Consider the following 22,820-nt stretch of genomic DNA (forward strand, 5'->3'; position numbering starts at 1 on the left):
AAATCACTTATTGAAAGTCAAAAAATTACCACCCATTCCAAAATGAATGCCTCAGGCCTGAGAGGAATGGGCGCAACAAACTCAGCGGGCTTTTATTTTTCCCATCAAACATATGTTTTACAATTAAAGTAACATTAACAAAGTAACATTGTACAATTAAACTTATTATTTAATAGCCTGAGGGCGGTCGCTCTATTCCCAATCTGTGGTATCATTAAGAAAGTCATTTATGTTAAATTAACCTTTACCACACAAACGTTTTTTAACAATTCTTTTGAATAACGTAATTCTTTTGTTTTGGACATTTTCTGGGATCCTGTTGTAAAAGCATATACATCGCCCCACAAAAGACTTGCACTTTTGAGTTATACGCATTTGAAGTTTCAGGTCTAAATAATCTTCCATATAAATTTCCTATATAAATATGCAAAAAAAAACAGTTTCCGTGTACATTTTAAAAATAGGGGTTTAACTACATGACAGACACGACCTTCAGGAGTGCGATGGCATACATAACTCTATTTTGACCAGAGTGTGGTTTGAGTACTTAACTACGTTCAATACAGAAAATAAATTTGACTTCGTTACTTTGTTTCAGATCCTTGTCGGCAGGAGCCAGAACCTGGCAATTGTTTGGAGAGCTACGACTCCTGGTACTTTAACGCAAGAACTAAAGAGTGCGAAGAGTTTACCTACACCGGCTGTCATGGGAATGATAATAGGTGCAGCCATTATAATATAAATGAATTTCTTAATTATACCACGGACTGGGAATGGAGCAAACATCCTCAGGATAAATAGCCTAAATAACCGATTCAAAATGTTTTAGTTATATTGAAAGATCACTTAATTCAGCTAGCCGGAGATCACCGAACTAGCTCTTATAATAATTAGCTCAGTTTAATCACGCATTAATAATTTATAATGGAAACAGATTACGTATACAGCGCCATCTTTTCGTAAATGAAAACATTACTTCATCATTACAGAATTATTTGTATACGCGTACGTTCCATGATATCATTTCATAATTGCCTTAAGAGTTTGATAAAATGCTCCTAGATGGCGTGAAATACAAATTCACCGCCGCGGAAATGATGCCTGATACACTTAAGGATAGTTTTAATTTAATGTAATCATACTATTGTATATATATAGTTATAAGATTTGTTTCATTTAAGGATGATTAAAGAGGAAAGATTCAAGAAGCGTGTACAGTAATAATAACCGTAAAATATATGTATGTATAATAATATCGATGGCTTGTCGTTTACGTGGTGATCTAATATCTGGTAATAATAACCGACCATCACGTTGAGCTTGTCTGCAAAAAAGTAAGTCCACAGCTTTTCATGTTTAATTGTTTAATTTCAGATTTGCTACAAAAGATGAATGCGAGATTCAGTGTTCTGCCAGTGCGGTTACAACTAGAAGGCCTGTCCCAACAACCAGAGCTCCTGTTGTAGACACAACTCTTTCTACTGCATATGTCCCAGATAGCCGGAGGGTAAGAAGAATCATTTCAATAGTTTTGAAATTGTACTTTAGGCGCGTTAGGCACTGACCTGTATAAATACCACTGGACAGGCTGTTAAATATGATTGACAGCAAATTTTTTGTGCCTATTTCAAACGCTACTCGCGAGCGTCCAGAGAACAAATTTTGACGTATATTACAAATTGCTGTGAGAGAAGCTTATAGTACTCTGAAGTATTAATGCATTTTGAATTAATTTCCGTCGTTTTTCATGGTATTTATACTTCACTAATAAAGTACACAATTTTAATGTAAATAATTTTCGTATCGATGTTTGTTGCTGAGGTTGTCATCACTAGTTTTAGTAACGCAGACTCTCGCTATATGCCCAACGGCGTCAAGATGGCGAATTACAAACAGGCACAAAAAAACTTTGACAGCCGCCAGTCCAGCGGTAAATACTAGAGGTCAGTGCGCGTTAGGGAAATAATATTATCAGGATGATTTTTAAGATGCGCGCGCACATCGTCACGCAAATTCGACACCGTGACGTTAGCTTGTCAAATAGACCATTTGTACCATACTTCAGCTACCAAGGCTTTTGTAACTCATATGTCGACTGAACAACAACGACGAATTATAATATATAATTTCAATTTATATACAAATTATAAAATAAAAATAATTTTATGATTTTAACTAAGTGTTATTTTTAACTAAATTATACGGTATAATAATATTTTCATTGGTTGTATTAAATACCTTCTTTATTACAAGCTATTTAAATTATAAATTTTATTGTAAAAAATTAAAAAAATGTAGTTTTTGATGTTTTTTTTTTTAATTTATGATGTGATGTAATGTTAAATAATCTCTAATAACCGCAATTCATGTACGAATTTTATTTTATTTATTACATGATGTGAACACGCAATCCTGAAAAGCATCATAAAAGCACCATGGTTCATAACCAACCATGAGGTCGAAAAGTACGCAAAGATTCCTCTTTTTTATGGAAAAGGAGGACAAACGATCGTACGGGCACCGCTCCCATTCTCTTGCAACACCAGAGGAATCACAGGAGCATTGCCGGCCTGTAAGAAATGTGTACCCATGTCGTATCGTCCCGGAAACACCGCACAAGGCAGTTGATTCCACCGTTCTGTAGTACGTGGAAGAAAGTTCCTTGAAAACCGCACTGTGGAGGACCGCCACACATCCAGAAGGCGGAGATGATATCCTAACTAATGACGTATCGTGCGAAGGTGGAATTCGGCGGCAGAAATCACGTGAAAAAGCTCTTCGGAACACTACCCGTGATAAAAGTAAATGATGTCTCTACGCAATTGATAAAAGTAAATGATGTCTCTACGCAACGCCAAGTAATCCAGCCGTTCACAGAGCAGTGGGTCCCCGACAATTCCTGCTGCTTTACATTACACGCGGTCAAATGGATCGAACTGATACTGGGGTGCGCCAGACCAGAGATGACAGCAATACTCCATATGTGGCCGGACCGGCGCACCTGCGCTTTGTACAATGTACAATTCCTCTCGTCAAAAGAGAAATCGCGGCAACTCGAGAAAAATATAAATCTCGTTTAGAAGTCCACCCAAAGAAGCTTTGAGACGAGGAGCTCATGATCCTCATTCCAAAGGCATAAAAGGTATAAAGGCAAAACCAGCTAAAACGACTTAAAAGATCCCAAATTTTTGACCTAGACAAATAGTAATAGAAAATGGAAAAACAGGTCCCAGAAAGGATTTTGGGATCTCTTTGTCCCTTTTTTTTTCTCACATTGACTCTCGCATTTTCCTCACAGGAAATAGGGCCTATGCAGATCTCCTTTCCATTCTCCTGCTTATAGTATAAGCTATCGATAGCAGATTACATTATAACAAAAAAAAAATATTACAAAATTAAATACGTTCATAGGATTCTGAGTGCCAAACACCATCATCTCTTGAAGCGTGCGGTGTAAACGTCACAGCATTCTACTACGACTCCAGCGTTCAGCGGTGTGTGGAGGGAATCATTGGCAACTGTCCTAATATTAACGCGTATAACACTGAAGAGGAGTGTGAGAGACAGTGTGGAGCATTCAGAGGACTGGGTAAGGAACGAAATGTTGTTTCCAAGTTTGAGCTGACTATGATACTTTAAGAATTTATAAGAATCCCTATTTATATTTTCAAATCAAATCAAATCATCTTTATTTGCAAGATAAGAAATAATCCCCATTTTAGTTATAGTGTCCCCATTTTATATTTTAGAATCCCTATTTCTTTATAAGAATCCCCATTTTAGTTTTAGAGTCCCCATTTTATATTTTAGAATCCCTATTTCTTTATAAGAACCCCCATTTTAGTTTTAGAGTCCCCATTTTATATTTTAGAATCCCTATTTCTTTACAAGAATCCCCATTTTAATTTTAGGGTCCCCATTTTATATTTTAGAATCCCTATTTCTTTATAAGAATCCCCATTTTATATTTTAGAATCCCTATTTCATTACAAGAATCCCCATTTTAGTTTTAGAGTCCCCATTTTATATTTTAGAATCCCTATTTCCTTACAAGAATCCCCATTTTAGTTTTAGAGTCCCCATTTTATATTTTAGAATCCCTATTTCTTTATAAGAACCCCCATTTTAGTTTTAGAGTCCCCATTTTATATTTTAGAATCCCTATTTCTTTATAAGAATCCCCATTTTAGTTTTAGAGTCCCCATTTTATTTTTAGACACTCCATTTTATTTAATGCTACTCGCTAATCGAACTTGCATTTCAATATGTCTGGAGCAGCCTGTCAATGCGTATTATTTTACGTGTATTAATAGATTGCTTATAAATAATGATGATATGAGAGAATGTATAAGAATTCTATTGAAACAACTATAAGACCATGCAAAATAAACTATCTTATAAACAAAATGATGGTCAGAACTTATTCAGGGCGTGGTGTGCCGTACGCCACTTTCGATATTGGTGTATATGAAAGAGCTAGTACCCAAGGGCACTTCATGTGTTCATTTAAAATCGCCAATTTAGCACCACGCTGCATAATCCTAGTAGTGAGGAAAATGGACAATTTTTTCATTTATATACGCTAATTATTTTTGTCTGAGATTTATTTTGGTTTTGTTTACGACATCTAGATGTTTGCAGCCATGAGATGGACCCAGGCCCCTGCCTCTACATTATCCCCAAGTTCTACTGGGATATCATATCTCGCCGCTGCCTACCTTTCACGTACGGAGGCTGTAAAGGTGGACCCAATCGCTTCTCCACTGAATCTGAATGTGAAGAAGTTTGTGGTTTTAATAATCCCAGTAAGTTTTTATTTACATAAACAAAGTAATCCTCACTCACTTTCTTTTTTCAAAACTTTCATTTTTGCGTAACATATTTAGAACGAATTTTTTGGCATTGAGAAAAGATAAATTATTATTAAATTAAGTAATAGTATGGTTCACTGCATACTCAAATTTACACTTATACATATCATAAATCAAATCACATCAAAATTTACTATTAATTTAGACCAAGAAGTGGCACTATCATCTCAAAAGTAAATGCATAAGCAAAGTAATATGTTTCCATAAAAGCATCAACGAATATATTTGGTACATAAATGTATTTCCGAAATTTAATAGATCTACTATTATAAAAATAACGTTGTATATATAAAAATACCTAGTAGATTAGCATAAACTTGGTACTTTCATAAGCCTCCGCATAGTAGCATTGAAATTAATTTTATTTTACTGTAACAATGATGCTTACGTAAGAATACAAAAACTACATTCAATCCAGCTAAAATATTGTAAGTTAGATTTTGTAGCACGATCAAGGAGTTAGATCCAACTCCACGCTACAATCTACACCCACCCAGTTAATGTAACAAATTTGGTGACGGGGGTAGAAATGGAGTGCCTGCTTCCTGTGTCGATCGGCGAAGAGTGCGCTTCCGGCACTGGATCTAGGCGTTGGCACTACAGCGAGAGTCACGGCGAGTGCCTGCCCTTCGTGTTCTTGGGCTGCGGGGGCAATGACAACAACTTCCACTCGTACCAGGAGTGTAGCGGGCGCTGCAAGTTGCCGGCGCCACTCGGTATTACATTGCTGAGCCAACTGACAGCTTTTGTGTTCTACATGGCATAGGCAGCGCTGGTCTATTGATTTAGTAACGAGGAAATATTAGTGACCAATCTGAAAAAAGAGATTGTATGAAACGTGTAGTCCTTGAGAGATTGACAGATGACGGCTTTAATCATGAAAAAATGGAGATAACCGAAGTCCACTTCGGTTTAGGCGACTGTTACTGTACTTTAAAACTTAGCAGGATTATACTTCGTCGCCATAATATTGTAATTTACTATTTCAAACTTATGTCAAATAACTGCACGTTTCACACTAAAATAAACTTTAAACGTTTTTATTTAGGCAGTCCCGCCGCTTATTACGTAGTATTTACATCCTTTTAGTGGCCATTTTTTAATACAAATGGACACTATGCTCCTCGGTTTTTAACCCTAGATAAAAATTATTTCAAATAAGATCAATAATATGTGCTATCATTTTATGTGACTCTCTATTTTGCTTTTTTTTTGATATTTTTCTTTTTGTTAGTTCTTGAGTACTCCAAAAAAAGCTCCAATCAAAAACGCAAATACAAATCCGAAAAAAAAATGAACAGAATGACACAGAATATTTACTTCCCATTTAGTTTCCGAAATTTCTTTTCGATTCTTTAATTTTTCGGCGAGGAAATGGCCGAGAACGGAACCCTGATCTGTGAGGTTTTTACTCACGATTTTTAGTCGGAGCTGCAGATGTCCTTTTGGCACTGATGATTCTCTAAATAAATAAAATGAAATTTAATACATCTGTTATTTTATAGACATAGATGGATTCACTTCAATTTTGTATTCTCGGTATAATTTTACTATCTGGTAGGTACATGTAGATAAATTTTTTTATTGGACCGAAATTTAATCAGACACTGTACATAATGTGAAAAGATGACCAAAAATCTTTACACATAAAAAACAGTTATGAAGTGTGAGCAGAGTAGTAAAGTTTGTCCCGTACAAACATCTAATCTTTAGGCACTTTCTATGACCGGCGCTCCCACGAAACGCCATTCGGATTACTTAATTGGCCAGCATTAGTGTGTGTGCGTAAAATAGCACTGTTGTAAAATTTTGTCCATGTTATGTTTGAGGAATGTAGAGCTGACAGTACGATGATAAGCTTGCGCTATCGATCGCACCGCTCGCACGCTTTGCTTGGTCTTCTCTTTCACACTAAGGGCTTACCCACACTGCATGAGCCAACTTGCGGCACGACGCGACTTTATTATGGTACCGAGAAATAATGAAAACGAACGTATAAAAATACGCCTGGTTTGATTAAAAACTTGATGGATGACACCATAAATTATATGTTGTAATAAATTAATTCGTAATATGTAAGTATCTATCCCTATGTGGTAATACAAAGCACAAATTGTTGCAATTTTAATTATTTTGGTTAAGTAGATTCATGTTGTTAATTTCAAAAATCGTGTACAAATTTGAGGAATATTTGTCATCAATAAGAAATTATTGGTTTACATATAATGCCAATGACTAAAATATCGAGTTGTTGTATTACAAATACTATACCGATACAGTGCGAGTAGAAACTACTAAAACGACTCTCTATATCTTGGAATAATCGTTCATTTATTTTATTACTATTTTTACGTTATATTTATTTTATTACTATTTATATTATTATTTTTACGTTACATTTATATTTATTTAATATACATATATATTTGTTTGATTTGGTAAATCGTATTTTTTGGAAATTATATTTAGTTATGACATTCATACTGATGACATATGAACAATATTTTTGGTTATTTAAATAAAAAATTAAGAGTACATTTAGGTTAACATTTTATTAGTAATAAGTATTTAGCTTGATGTCAGAAAGAGCCATATTTTTCAATTTATGTATCGATACTGTGTTATTGATTTGACTTTTATCTTTGTTCCGAAACACCTCCAATACAATAAAAATATTTGCACAAAGTTGGTTTCATTACTAAGGCAGTGTAGAAAATATACTTATACTAGGGCTCCCAATAATAGTTTCCATAAAATAAGGAACTTGAAAAAGAAAAGGGAAAAAATAATTGGACTGGAGACATCTTGACTCAAACCGTGGATCGCCAGCGAAATTTACCTTTGTATTCTAATATTTTTATTAAAACACGGATAAAACTAAATTTTTTAAAATTGAAATCTTGCTAGATAGATTTATCGCCCCTGAAGCCCCCTGTATACTAAACTTCATTAAAATCGTTGGAGCCGTTTCGAGATTCAAATAATGTATACAAGAATTGCTCGTTTAAAGGTAATAAGATAAGCTATAACTGCACTTTGTAAATTAATTGTTGGCATTTTTTTCTAAATTTGAATCTGTTAGTGTTGTTATGTCTGTGGTTAAAAAAACTTGCACACTTATTAATGATGACGTACTTGATTACGTAACAGATACCAATGAAGTGGCGCCAGATGATGTAGACGATTGTTCCGAGTACGTGGAGGAGTGCGCGACGATCGCGTGCGAGAACGGCGTCCAGCGCACGCGCACCCTGGGCGGCTGTGAGCAGTGCAGCTGTGTGGAGGTGGACCAGGACTGCAGCACGTACCAGGAGGAGTGCGCGGCGCTGCACTGCGAGTACAGCGTGCAGCGGACACGCACGCCGAGCGGCTGCGAACGCTGCACCTGCGTGCAAGTAGAAGTAGACTGCGCGACGCTACAGAAAGAGTGTGACACTACCAAGTGCCAGTACGGCATCTCCAAGTACGTCAGCGAAGACGGCTGCACCAGGTGAGATTGCCACAGAGTGTCTTCACGGAAGTTTGGACTTCTAACCATGCGTCTTCTAAGTACGGAAAATAATTGTTATCTTTAGTCCCATTATTCGCCTTTTGTTTTTGCAAGAGTTCGTTGAGTCACAGTCATACACAAAAGCGATCATGGCTGATGCGATCTGACTTATTTATCAGAATATAATAGATAGGTCGTCAATTAATTGAGTAGCTGTACAGGGTCTATCTGGTTCTAACGTGAAAGAAAATATGAATGAATGTAATGTTTTCTGAGAGCATTCCACTACTAATATCATTCCAGAATGCTAACGGGCTTCATATAAAATAGAAAATATCAATATGAATTATCGGCTTTTTTTGTATCAAGCCTAACTGACTCGAATCCTTGCTTATTTTCTGGAGAGGCTGTAGAACCTATTTCTCCTCAAGGCAAAAAGCATACAAATTTACACAGCTCAGGAATTATTACCTGGGCTAATTTTTGGACTCTGTGTAAAACCATTTTACTAAAATCATAATGGTTGAAGCTTTTGAGTTTAAAAATAGTAAATTTGATGTTATTTGATAACAATATGATATATATTGTAAACAGGTGTACCTGCTTGAAGCACCCTTGCGCTAACAAGAACTGTGCACCCGGGAAACGTTGTGTAGCCACAAGGTACAAGGTATCGGTGACAGATGAGATGCAGTACACGGCTGACTGTAGAACCGGTAAGTTTATTACCCCATTATTGTTTTATATGATGGTGATAATATATGGCCACCGCTGCTCGTCTTCACTTGCAATACAAAAAGGTCATGAATTCATAACCAGCCAATATAATTTGGATATATTCCCAAAAAAGAACAATATTGTGAAATGAATTGGAGCACGGCAATCTTCTTCACTTCAAGCCACATTCTAGCGCTCCACAAAGTGCAGGTCCGGCCACGTACGGAAGATAGCTGTCGTCTCTAGTATGGCGCACCCCTGTAGCAGCTCGAACCATTTGAGCTGCTCAAATTGTTGATCCAGATTGGTCTATGAACAGCTACTTGCTTTGAGTAAAGTTTGCAGAAAAACACGAAGCACACGATTTAGATGACGACCTCCACTTCTTGAATTGAAAATATGTGTTTCTAACTTTAATTTCAGTGAACAAGCCAGGCGAATGTCCACCCCTGAATCTACTGCGAGCTTTAACGGAGAGAAACTGTCGACGCGAGTGCAATGACGATGCGGACTGTCTCGGTGTCGGAAAATGTTGCGTGCGAGGCTGTAGTCAGCTCTGTATGGAGCCAACTCCTGCTACAACATCAGCACCCACAAACATTTACAATCCAGGTACTCTCGATATGAGTGAAGTGATATCATCCCCACATTTTCATATAAAAAAGGACGTTCAGCTGATGGTAATTGATATGCCCTGCCCATTACAATGCAGTACCACTCCAAATTTAAAAAGAAACCTCAAAAATTGTGTGCGGCACTAAAATTGCGCTCGTCCCCCTTGAGACGTTAAGATGTTAAGTCTCATTTGTCCAGCAAATTTACTAGCTACGGTGAACTTTAGACCGAAACACAATAATGTTTACACATTACTGCTTCACGGCAGAAATAGGTGCCGTTATGGTACCCATAATCTAGCCGTCATCCTGTGCATAGGAGCCCCCTACTGTTAAACTTTCGATCCGAAATAAGTAATAAGTCTACTACCGCTACTTCTTAAAGGGTTGAGCTAATGAGAAGAAGTAGCAAAAAACTCAAATTATATAGTTGAGCTAATGAGAAGAAGTAGCAAGAAACTCAAACTATATATTTTTGTTAACGTTGCGTGTTTGCAGGTGTACCGCAAGCTCCTCAACCTAGTGAGGAAAGAGAACCGGAAGTACGCGCAAGTGAAGGAGGAGTTGCGACCCTCAGATGTCTATTCCACGGGAACCCTCCGCCTTTGATCACCTGGCGACGAAACGAAATAACGGTTAGTATTTAAACTTATAGTTTTTTGTCCATAGCTTTAAATCTATACGATTCAAAGATATTTGCATAATAATAATGATAATGTTTTTTGCCTTTTGTTGTATCTTTTTTTTTGAATCTGAGCCTCTGGTATGTTTGTTTATACGTTTTATTTTAGAAGATGCATTGCTCTATTTATTTCAATTAAAAAAAATACAGTTGCAGAATAAAATGATTCGTGAAAGATGGAGAATAGTGAAAAATCAAACAAAAAAAACCTAAGATGTGTTTTTCTTTAAGGGATACTTAAAAAAAATCTATGGAAGTCTATTTGCAGATGAGCTTACAAACATCTTCATTTTATCAGCTATCCAAAAAGGTATAACAAATAGTAGTTTTCATTACAAAAAACTTAGATGATAGCCTCCCCGGGCATTGTAATAAAATTATTAGTTAGTTCTAAAGAATGAAACAAAACCACGTAAATAGTAGGTAAATATTTATTGATTGTTTTTACAGTTCATGTTCGACATGTCCGCTTCTGTTTTGGACACAAATTCTCATTCTTTTTCTTATCATAAAGGATCTAGGTCCTTACGAGGTAACCCTTTATAATTACAGTTACATTTCTTATCTTATATCTTCTGTTTTAATTTGTTTAATAAATATCATTAGTTTATTATATATTAGTATTAGACACTGGTTTCTAGATTGTCTTGCTTTCCAGCATAGGCCTCCCCAAGAGTTCTCCACAAAGAAAATCTCTTGGTTTCCTCATCCAAGTCGGACCTGCCACCTTTTGAATATCATATTTGGTTCATAACAATTTATTATTTCATTTGATAGATAGACACTGTATTGCATATTGCTTATTCATAATAGTCTGCTAACTTAAAGCATTGCTAATTCTCACTCTGTCTTCTTCTATTGACCTAAGTCAGAATGAGAAAAAACACTCCTTAGCGGCTGTTTACAGTTAGCGGACCATTATGAATAAGGGGGTAAGTCTTTAAAATAAAAGTTATAAAATGATCTTAAGATAATTTATAGTCAGTCATAGATGCTCAATGAGCGGTCTGATCTCTTCCACACAACCTAAAAGAATACTGGATACAATACCTAAGTAATTAAAAAAAGGTATCTTGAAATTTAATTTTAACAATAATAATATATAAATACTTATTTTTAATGTAATAAATAAAATTATTTTTAATAATCTGATATATTGGAGTTCAAATAGGTAAATAAATAGTTATTTGATTAGCTCATGAAAAATGCTCATAAAATTTATTTAATACATACATAAATTTTAAAAGAGAAGATTTAAGCGGGAATTTATTATCTTTATAATCTCGCTTAGTATTAGTTATTATCTCGTTTTATGAATATTATATTTTTCTTATAGATCAACGGTGACGTCGGAAGATATCGTCTGTTATCAGATGGAGCGTTAGAAATAGTATCTCTGTATCGTAACGACTCTGGAGTCTATATTTGTATCGCGAATAACGAATTGGGGAGTGCCACGCAGGAAGTAACGTTGCATGTTGATGGTAAGTGTACGAGAACGCATGGAAATGAACAGGGAATTAGATAAAATAACCGCAGATATGATTTACCCAAATGCCATTTTATTATCACTTGTTACTTGTAGTATTAGTTCGTTATCTAATTTTCTTTAAGCACTCATTAATTTCCCAAGCATTTTTCCAATTTCATCAAAACAATACTACATTTACCAACGAATTAAACTGTTTATCTAATTTATAACTTATTGACAATTTTTTTGCAGACCATACGTCATTTTAATGATAAAGATATTAGCAGTTAACACACCGTCTCTAAAAAAGTGATTCTAAAGCGGCTAGAGACATATTTCGTCCGATTAATTTAAAATGTATTGTTTTATGAAAGTATCAGTGATTTAACTCCAGTATCACCGTGAATCACAAGCATGTGTTTAAATTATCTAGGGAACAGTTCATTATTGATGATAGCAAATATTATGTTGTATCGCAGAGTTCAGTACTCCTAATGGGCGTGATATCGACATTTACTAGTGTAATTTAGATAACGTTCTTCAGATTTCAAAGAACGTTTAAATATATTTACTCAATACCCTTTGCTCCTAACGGTATTATTCCAAAATAATAATAAAAAACTTATTTTAAAATCATACTTTTAAAGTTTTCATATATCTATTTTGTTTTGTACTTTCAGCTGATTCATTGATTCATTTATTTCGATTACACAGTAAGATTTTAATGTACTTTTAAGTTTTATTAAAATTAAGTGGGACCCTTTAGTCTCAATGGTATGATATGGAAATAATAATAATTATACTTATTTTAAAATCATACTTTTGAGGTTAGCATATAGATATCTATCTTGTTTTGTACTTTCAGCTGATTAATTGATTCATTTATTTCGATAGCAAAGTAAGATTTTAATGTCCTTTTACCTATTTTTATATTAAAATTAAGTGGGGACCCTTTTGTCTCAACTGTATAATTTGGAAATAATAATACTTATTTTAATTTTTGGTTTTGTACTTTCAACTGATTCATTTATTTCATAGAATCATGTAAATAATACATAAAATATATTATTATTTATTTCGTTTATTGTTTGAATATAGATTATGCAGAAAATTTCTAAGATCTAGTTTGGAAATTCCCTTACTCTAAAATTTCTCTTTACTTCAATGTAAAGATATTATGCAAAAGTTGATATTTATGTTTACTTCATAGATAATCTCTTGTCAAAGCTCTTAATAAGCACTAATGGAATGACTAGTTTTATTCTTCTACATAAAAATTGTATTAATATCTCCTGCATTGCCTGTAGCAGTATCTACATCAATGAATTATGTTGCCTTTTTAATCGTGTTTGCTGCAGAGTTGAGTCTATTAGCCAATACTTTAATGTGTTTGTTTTTGTCTCTTATTATAACAATTGTGACATTAATGAAACTATCAATAGTCGGTCACGTTATCTCGTGGAGTCTATCGGCCTCGGCAGTATTGTACATTACTTCAGTCCTCACGCGCGTACCGTCTTGATATTCACGGTGATACTCGTAGTTACTTTTCTACTAACCTGCGCGGGAGTTTCTCAAGGTTCTAACCATTTCCCTAGTTCCGGACATCCCTGATGATTAAAGCTAAGTAAATTGAAAACGTAATCTTTTAGTTATTTACTGTAATCAGGTATGTCCGAAGCTTAACTTTTTTAGTGTTGGTTTTGATTTTGTAGTTTATTAATAGTTTATTAACCTTTGAGTTTGAGGATTGCTGCTCATGGTTTATTGGATGGTGGCGTTGGATCTGCTGTATACGATTTAAAAAAGATATGTCTGAGATATATCTTATTTAAATCTGTCTAGTTTTATTTTGAAATTTGATAGCTGAAGTACCACCTCAGTGTAGCAGCACTACCTCGATCTCATTCAGTAGTTAAATTATTCGCATGGCTAGATCCTGTGGAAGGACCGGCTGGTGTCGCTAACATACCCAACGAGGAGATCTTCGGAGACCTTGGCCAACCCCTCAGAATCCGATGTCTCGTGTACGGTTACCCAACACCGACTATCTACTGGTACCGGGGTCTGAACGGGCCTATGGTGCCCTACAGCAGCTCACTGTATGAAGCTAGAGACAACGTCTTACTAATCAGGAAACTGAACGAAGAGACTATCGGAGAGTATGCTTGTCACGCATATAACGGAATAGGCTCGTCGGCGATATGGCCTTTTGTGGTTCAAGCGAGCCGACCCGACGGATCTGTGGAGATACCTAAACATGTAACCCAACTTGAAGTCCCGGTTACGACCCCACAGATACAAACCCAGGCATCTACCACACCAGCACCAGAAAACCAGGTTCCACTCTACGCCGGTAAGGACCAGCCTTATGCATGTTGCACTTTGCATGAATAATTCTTCTGCATGTGACTCTAAGCGGTTAGTGGTATTTATACATATATATGTGTATCTAAACAAATAAAGTTCCTTATTATAAATAAGACATTACTACGTACCAATAATATAATCATCGAATAAAACAACAAAAGTACATTTACACTATTGGGACAGGTACGTATCTGAACAGCTTGGTACATTTTGTCATTTTTAAATGTTTTTTGTCACCTGCAATATGTGTAATCCGGTATTATACGCAATGCCTAGAATGCCAACAGTTTTTCAAACGAATTAAAAAAGGTACTTAATTAAAATACTAGTGCTATTAAAATGGTTTAAGAAAGGAAAGGAGTTAGGAAAACATTTCGGGATGTAGAAATAATGTTTTGATAGTTTTGTTCCCAATATTCTACCATAGTCAGCGGTTTTACTAAATAATAATTATTATTGATGAGACATTAAGATCCTCTCAGTCTCCGGAATTTGTAACTTTTGTATTACTTTTTACAATGCAGGCGTAGAAAAACACTTTCGGCAAAATAGCTCTAGCTAAGTTATATTCCCGAGCTGTTGCTCAATTCATTCAAAATTGATCCTAGGCTATTGCCTAGGAGGAGTAAACTTAATTTTTTTGCGTCGGGTTTTCCGGCCTGCATTTTTCCAAACATTTGTAGGTACCTGCCCACTTTCCAACGTTTAGCTTTGCATTTGTTTAACGTATGTGCATATATTGTGTATTTATAAGTTAACATTGAGTATACCAGGAAATTAAACAGATGTAAAATTCCGCAGTGCCCGTGACAACCCGTATCAACGCAGAGCGAACTCAAGTGGTGGCCGGCTCGGAGATCAGATTAGCATGTGACGTAGATGGCTACCCTGAGCCGCGTGTGCAATGGACCAAAGACAGGATGCAGCTCACAGCCACAGACAGGATACAAATCACAGGTCTGTTGGATTAACTCCGATACACAATTCCATACTAAAGTCTTAGATAATTTATACCTCTAGAAAGAGTCTCTTGCTGTTAGACAACCGACATAAACAGGCCAGGAATATATGTTTAGTGTGCTTGACAAGCGACGTGTTACACTCGCGATTTGTTTGACACTTTGTGTTAGTGTGCGTGCATTGCTCAAAATGGAGGTTAATTTTAAACACAATTTTTTCGACGTTTTCACAGCTGCCAAAGTATGATCTAAGACTAAAGTTATGCTGATAACCTTCTTGTATTGTTAAATTGGACGTAGTTCCTGAAAAACGTTCCAAGCCACAAACATCACATTTTAAGAATTTGTATTTAAAGTTTTGTAAATGTTAAGTGTAACCATACATGTGGGTTGGGCTACTAAGTCATTATGTCATGTTAGAGAGACAGTAGGGCTGCTATTTTTTGTCAGCCCGTTAATATGAATCTCATAACCAGTTTTGTGTTCTTAACTTAATATCGACATGATTGTGGTTTGGTAAGTTTTTCTGGACATACGTCCAATTATGCAGTTGAAATTACTTTCTTTAAAAATCTAGAAATGCAAATTAAAGCTGACCATCTTAATGCAAGATCGAACTGAAATATCTTAAAAAACAACGAGCAGTGTTTGTTCAACGTGACGTGTTATATAATATAAGAAGTCTCATTGAATTCGTTCTCTTCATTACGAATTAATATGTACATAATCACAACTACAAAATAGTGATAGATTAATTAGTTTATTTAGGCGTACGGACCTTCAATCAAATCAAATCAAAATCAGTTTATTCACGTAGGTCACAGAAATGACACTTATGAATGTTAAAAAAAAATATTTTTCTTATTGAATCTACCGCTACTTCGTAAAGGGTTGAGCTAATTGAGAAGAGGTAGCAAGAAACTCATTGCCACTCTTTTATATCAAGATTTACATTTACATCGATTTACAAATCATTTCAATTACAATAGAATATGTAAAATGTAAAATGATGCAACAAACACACTCAAACGTCAAATAGTCAATGTCTTACACGAGTAAGTCAAAAAGTAAATGTAAATTAATACATTGAGTACAGTAGCTGCATCATCCACATACACCATAAATAAAGGTATTCTGTGAGCATTTTATAAGCGCTTATAAATAAATAAATATGTATATATCCATGCATTTATATACACACAATAACTTGTAAGAATCTGAAACCGAGTCTCCGGCAACTGGTTCATCCTGCCACCACAAGCAGCGCCCGTTCACGAGCATGACGCATGAGCCAGCCATCGCCTCCTTCAACCATTTTTAAGGGGACGACCCGTCCCATGTCGCCGCCACAAGCAGTGACATTTAAGCGAGCATGACGAAACCTGTTACGAGAACTCAGCAAACAATAATAAAATAATTCTAATCTACATATCATGCAATACTCACCAAATACAAATAAATCTAAAAGCATGCTCCCAACTTAAAGGCTGGCGACGCATCTCTTGGTCACCCATGGTGTTGTGGATGTCCATGGGTGGTTGACTCACCACTTCCCATTAAATGATAACAATCACACTAAGGACACAAAAATGTCAAAGTTTCCCATGGTCTTTGGGTATGACTGTGTGATAATATAGTTTAAGATTTTGATATCGGGATATTGATATCAATAGAGTGAGTCATTTTCATATCATTTGCCACTACGCGTTGTATAATCACCGTATTTTGGAAAATTCATTGAATTTTCATAAACTTTATTTTACTGAAAATGTTTTCACCATAATATTCAGATTCAAAAGTGCTTAGTATAAAATATAAAAATAGTAATCTGAGATGGTAATACTGAATTACAGAGACACGTTTAACAATATTCCGGGCACAGTCGAATGACAGCGGCGAGTACAGCTGCGAGGCGGCAAACGAATACACGTCACATTCATCTGTCATCAACGTCACTGTCAAAGGTAATTATGACATTGAGCGGGGCTACGGTAGTGGTATACCGAGAGTACTAGGGTATGGTATTTTTTTAAATTAAGATTGTGTATTTAAGTATTATTCACCCATTTTGTTTTATGAGACGTTGTATTCAAAAACTAGTAATACGATTGTAATTAAACTTGGCTTAAGAAGGGCACGGATTAGGTTACAGTTAGCAATTTACGCCAAAAAATTAAAATAATGTAACAATTACCTGTAATCGTGCGCTGTGCAAAGTACTTATGCGTAATTGAGTTTGATATAATGGAAACATTGATGTTCTATAAACATATGACTCCCAATCACCTGCTAAAAGTTCGTCAAAAACGTATACATTAACTAATACAGATAGCAATCAAACATTCATTCAAGTTAACACCTTACTTTGTGGTGGGAATGTGGTGTTAATTAAAGGGGCACGTACCTGAAATACGACAACGCGTGGCGATGTATTCAAAGCGCGGTCGACAACTCTGTCTAATAGACGCGTAGGCAGAGTTTTGAGCGTGATTGTTAGTCTAATTTGTTTATTGTCATCAATGACTGGTAATCATATTTGAAACGTATTATTAATCATAGACATAATGTTTCGCTAGTAAGAACATACCGATAACCCTTTCTTGTGACAAAACTAACTCGATGTTAATGTTTCAGGTATCTACATACCACCAACGTGTGTGGATAACCCGTACTTCGCGGATTGTCACCTCATCATACGCAGCAATTACTGTCGTCACAAATATTATTCTAAGTGAGTATTAATTAGTAATATTGAAGAGATTGCGGTCAATGTTGATGAAACCTTTTTTAATGGACGCGAGTGAGTAGTTAATAATTTCCTCCGTGTACTAGTTAAATAGCATCCATTTCAACATAATTCATAGATTTCACCCAAGTGATTATACTTCGTCTACATTTTCATTTAAAATGAATCTATGAATAAAACAATACAGACAGAAAAAAAATAATACTGCTCGCCTACAATGGCCTATTCCCATTGGTCTCATAATGATTTTGTGTTATTTAGTATCTACTGTTCGTTGTGCACGTCGTGTGAGTGAGAAAGTATGATGTGTGACGCCATAGACGCGACCTAAACGCGCGTGTTCGGTCTTCTTGCTTTTTTGTAACTGCGATTCCTCTGGTTTTGCAAGAAAACATTGTAGGTGATCACTTGCCATCAGGTGACCCAAACGTTCGTTTGTCCTACTCTATAAAAGATTGGCATTGTTTGAATTTCAGAATGCAAGGATATTGATGAGCCTATTGATGTTGGAATTAGAACTAGAACTTCACCAGTGGGAGGCTCCTTTGCACAGGATGCCGGCTAGATTATGGGTACCACAACGGCGCCTATTTCTGCCGTGAAGCAGTAATGCGTAATCATTACTGTGTTTACATTACTGGGCAAATGAGACTTTACATCTTGTCTCAAGGTGACGAACGCAGTTGTAGTGCCAGTCAGAATTTATGGGTTTTTCAATAATTTTCATAAAAAAAGAACTAGATAGTTTTCAACCGGTTGTGAGTTGATGTGTAGAATTTCATAAAACAAAATATGTCCGTTGATATTTAAATACCTAATTTGTGGATGATTAGAAAGTGTATCAATAAATTTAGCGCTGTAGAGTGGTGATCGCAAATATCGCTCTTTGGTTCTTATTCCAATCAATGTTCGTCCCTATAGCCCAGTGGTTAGTGACCCTGCATACTGAGCTAGAGGTCCCGGGTTCGAATCCCGGCAGGTGCGAATATTTAAACTCCGTTAATGTTTGTTTCCAAGTCATGGATGTTTCTAAGTATTTATGTATGCTTAAGTAAGTATATTGTGTTAAATATATCGTTGTCTTATACCCATAGTACAGGCTGCGCCTAGTTTGGGCCAAGATAATTTGTGTAAAAGTGTGTCATTATTATATTTTTATTATATTATGTAACACAATAAGTGTATTGCTGTCGAACGAGTGTGCTGGTGTTAAGTGATCAGCACCACCAACATTCTCTTGCAACACCAGTGGAATCACAGGAGCGTTGACGGCCTTTAAGAAAGGTGTACGCGCTTTTTTTTTAAAGTAACCAAGGTTGTCGTATTGTCCCGGAAACACCGCACAAGGAAGCTCTTTTTACAGCTTTGTGGTACGTGGAAGAAAGCTCCTTGAAAACCGAGAGTAATAATTACAAATTTGTGAAATAAATGTTTATCGTTGTAGAATTTCCATTACATGCGCGAGGTTTCCATCGCAATATTTTATTTAATTTTACAATCTATGAGTAAATTATGAACGGACAAAGATCAAGTAGAATTTATTTCTTAAAATTTATATTTTCTGTTTCGATTGAAACATAGATGAATGCACAAGATACCTATCAGTATTTTTTAAGAAAGGTGCGTTTTGTATGAAAAATATGACGTGTCGACTGCTTTTAAATTAAAATTTTTATTTGTTGTGACCACCGTAACAACTAGAGGGATAATCATTAATTTGCACCTAAGTACACGTTGTTAGAGATGCAGTAAAGGTACCAGGGAGGATGGTATCCCGAAATTAGATTTCCCGAGAGAGTGCAATACGCAAAGTCAAAGTCAAATAATTTTTATTCATTTTGGCTCAAACTTACTGAAAAATTACTGAATCTACCATATGCTCGGAAAAAGTTGAGCTCGTGAGAGGAACATACAAGAAACTCAACGACCACTGTACATAAATATAACAAATCTTAATATATATAAATTACGTGTCGCGTTGTTTGTCCGCGATGAACTCTTAAACAAATGAACGGATTTTAATGGGGATTACTTCATGGAGTGCAGTTTAGTCCAACTTGAGAGATAGGATGGTCCCAAAGCGAAATAAAATTTTTACTTAGCATTTACCCATAATTTTTTTTTCAATATTTGTTTTGTATGGACATATTTTCTATGAGAGAATTTAGTGACGCACGGTTTGACAGTTCCACTGTGAAACAATTTCATTAAAACAACAGGGAGCATTTTTTACGAAATAATTCTTGATGTTTTGAAATATTATTAGCAAATTCCTATGAATCAATATTTTTTTTATTATATGTACCTAGAAAAACGTCTGTCGAGTCAGCTTGTTAGTTTATAAAGGGCTACATCCTATATTATATGAATCGTGTTTGAATAATATCAAATATGTGAGAAGTCATCAATTTAACTTTTGTTCTGTAGATTCTGCTGCAAGTCCTGCGTGGAAGCCGGACAGCTGGAAGCTGAAGAAGCGGAGCTGATGCAGGCCGATATGTCATTTAGAAGGAAGAAGTAACGAGAAAATAACGGCTTATTAGGGAGTTCTAACGCCAGTTAATGTATTATAGATAAAATTTGATATCGAAATTTACTTAAATTAAAAAAATAGAAATAAATTTCGTGAAATATGAATTTTAAAACCGTTATAAGCATAATAATATATATTAGGTTTAGATTTTACTGTCAAATAAATTTGCATGAAAACAAATTTTATTATTTTAAGTAGGTAATGATATTTTAATAAATTTAAAGATTTCGAAATATCCAGAATGTAAAATGAAACAAAAGTGCCTTAATAATCTAAAAAGTGTGTACAAATTAATTATTATAAGAAATTTGTAACATAACATAAATGTAATACAAACTCTTACGGTGTTATTACAAACAAAAATTTAAACATGGCTTAGACACGTGTTTTGTTAAACAGTGTCTAACTATTTAAACGACGTCTAAAGACACTAAACCACATAAAGACACGGATTCGTAATAGGGCTTTTTTATACGCTTTATATTAGCTTCACCTGTATGTTTGTATGTTTGTAACCGACTTCTTTGGGCGCGATTTTGACCCACTTTAAACGGCTAGATTCAAACTTTGTAGATTTATCGAGCACCGATGACATTACACTAATTTGATAAAATTATACTAAAAAAGGAAAAACAAATAATAGTTAAAAAAAACTAAAAAGCACGCTTTATATAAAATTCAACTAAAAAATAGAAAATAAATTTAAATTGAAAATAGTGTAAAAAACTATATATGAAGTGTAGAAGAATTATTATTTTAATAATATCTTAAAAAGCACCCCACGCTTTTTTTACAATAAAATATATTTTTTTTACACTATTTTCAATTTAAATTTGTTTTCTACTTTTTAGTTGAATTTAATATAAAGTGTGCTTTTTAGTTTTTTTTAACTATTATTTATTAATACAAGTGTTTTGTAATAACACCGTTAATATTTATACAAGATAGTATTTAAATTTTATATATAGAATATTTACTATACTATTGTGATCTCTCATACTCACTCGCAATAAGTTTACAAGAATCTCTTTTTATATAATCAAATCTCAACTTTTTCTAACCTAAGATTAAACGAAATATTATACGAAAGATAGTAAAAATATTAAGTTAATTAAGTTTTCGAGATACTTCACTAACGCCCTATTCCTGAAACAACTTCATTCCAGTTTTTATAATTAATAACAACTTCCAATGAATGCATTTATAAACACAATAATTATCTGAGCGATCCAAATAAATATATAAAAGAGAAATGAACTTATCACTAACGTGCTATTTTCTAAATAATTAAATCGACTGTCACCAAACTGGAATGGAATCACTGGCCAGTAGTGATTTTATGGGTGGCCTAAAAATTTTATCAAAATCGCTGAGTATATATATCTTATATTTGACTGTTCTAATTGCACGCCTCGGCGAGTTTGTGGTTTATAACCGACCTGTCGAGCTCACACGATTTCCACACTTTAAATTGCATATTTTTTTTCTATTACTCTTACACATTATAAAAAGCACATCAATATAAAGCTGAGACACAAATGAATAATCCTGATACTTTTTTTAAGTTGTCGAATACGTACATTAAAAAAAATTATCGTGGAAGTCCAGTAGTGTGTGGTTCAAAAAAACGGCGTGGTACGGATATCTCGAAAAGACTTATACTATTTTCACTATTTTCACAATTAAGCAGAGAAGGTTCCTTTCGAAAATCATTACTGTAAGCCTTCTCGTTTTTTTTTTAAACGCAGATGATTAAATTTTATTCGAAATTTAACTTAAAAAAAATAAAGCATGAGCGTTCGAGGCGTGCACTTTTAGATTTTCCAATTTTTTATTTTATATATGTTTATAGGACGGTTTATAAGTTTCTTGTGACCCCTCTGATGTTATAAGAGTAAAGATCGCGGTGGTAACATACCAATTACTCTCCAGTGACCCGTATGCTCTCTTCTTCCATAAAAAAAATATATTATATCTTAGTATGGGTACTGTAACAAATCAATTCCGGGGAAAATAACGCACCAGCTACATAAACAGATACCACTAACAAAACAACGAAAACTAATCGCAGATAGAAACAATACCTATTTAAATATATCGTGTCCAAGAATATGTAAATAAAAATGTGAAATAGCTCTTCACACAACTAATAACACTTTTATTTCTTGCTTTTCCTCTCAATGGTATTTTCTTATTATTTAACAGCCAAGGATATGTAACAACTAATTTCGACATGGCCGAAGATATTGAAAGTACCTGTGTGTTTATTTTAGATACATATTTAAATATATATATATCGTACTTCCATATAGCTTCTTCTTTGTGATGTAAGTCTCCGCTTTCTATTTATTTGGATCGTATATTATT

At 34.7% G+C, this 22,820-nt stretch overlaps 1 protein-coding gene across 1 annotated transcript; it reads left to right on the plus strand.

Moving 5' to 3' along the window:
* Positions 1-1,389: 1,389 nt before the first annotated feature.
* On the plus strand, positions 1,390-22,606 carry LOC126966137 (papilin-like). The gene is made up of 12 exons (XM_050810070.1): positions 1,390-1,507; positions 4,632-4,805; positions 8,022-8,361; positions 8,956-9,077; positions 9,502-9,690; positions 10,191-10,327; positions 11,711-11,858; positions 13,782-14,201; positions 15,017-15,172; positions 17,028-17,138; positions 17,809-17,905; positions 20,348-22,606. The coding sequence occupies exons 2-12, from the start codon at positions 4,649-4,651 to the stop codon at positions 20,439-20,441; spliced, it is 1,971 nt and encodes a 656-aa protein (XP_050666027.1). The 5' UTR covers positions 1,390-1,507; positions 4,632-4,648; the 3' UTR covers positions 20,442-22,606.
* The last annotated feature ends 214 nt before the right edge of the window (positions 22,607-22,820 follow it).

The sequence above is a fragment of the Leptidea sinapis genome, chromosome 9 (genome assembly GCF_905404315.1).
Source record: "Leptidea sinapis chromosome 9, ilLepSina1.1, whole genome shotgun sequence".
Taxonomy (NCBI): Eukaryota; Metazoa; Arthropoda; class Insecta; order Lepidoptera; family Pieridae; genus Leptidea; species Leptidea sinapis.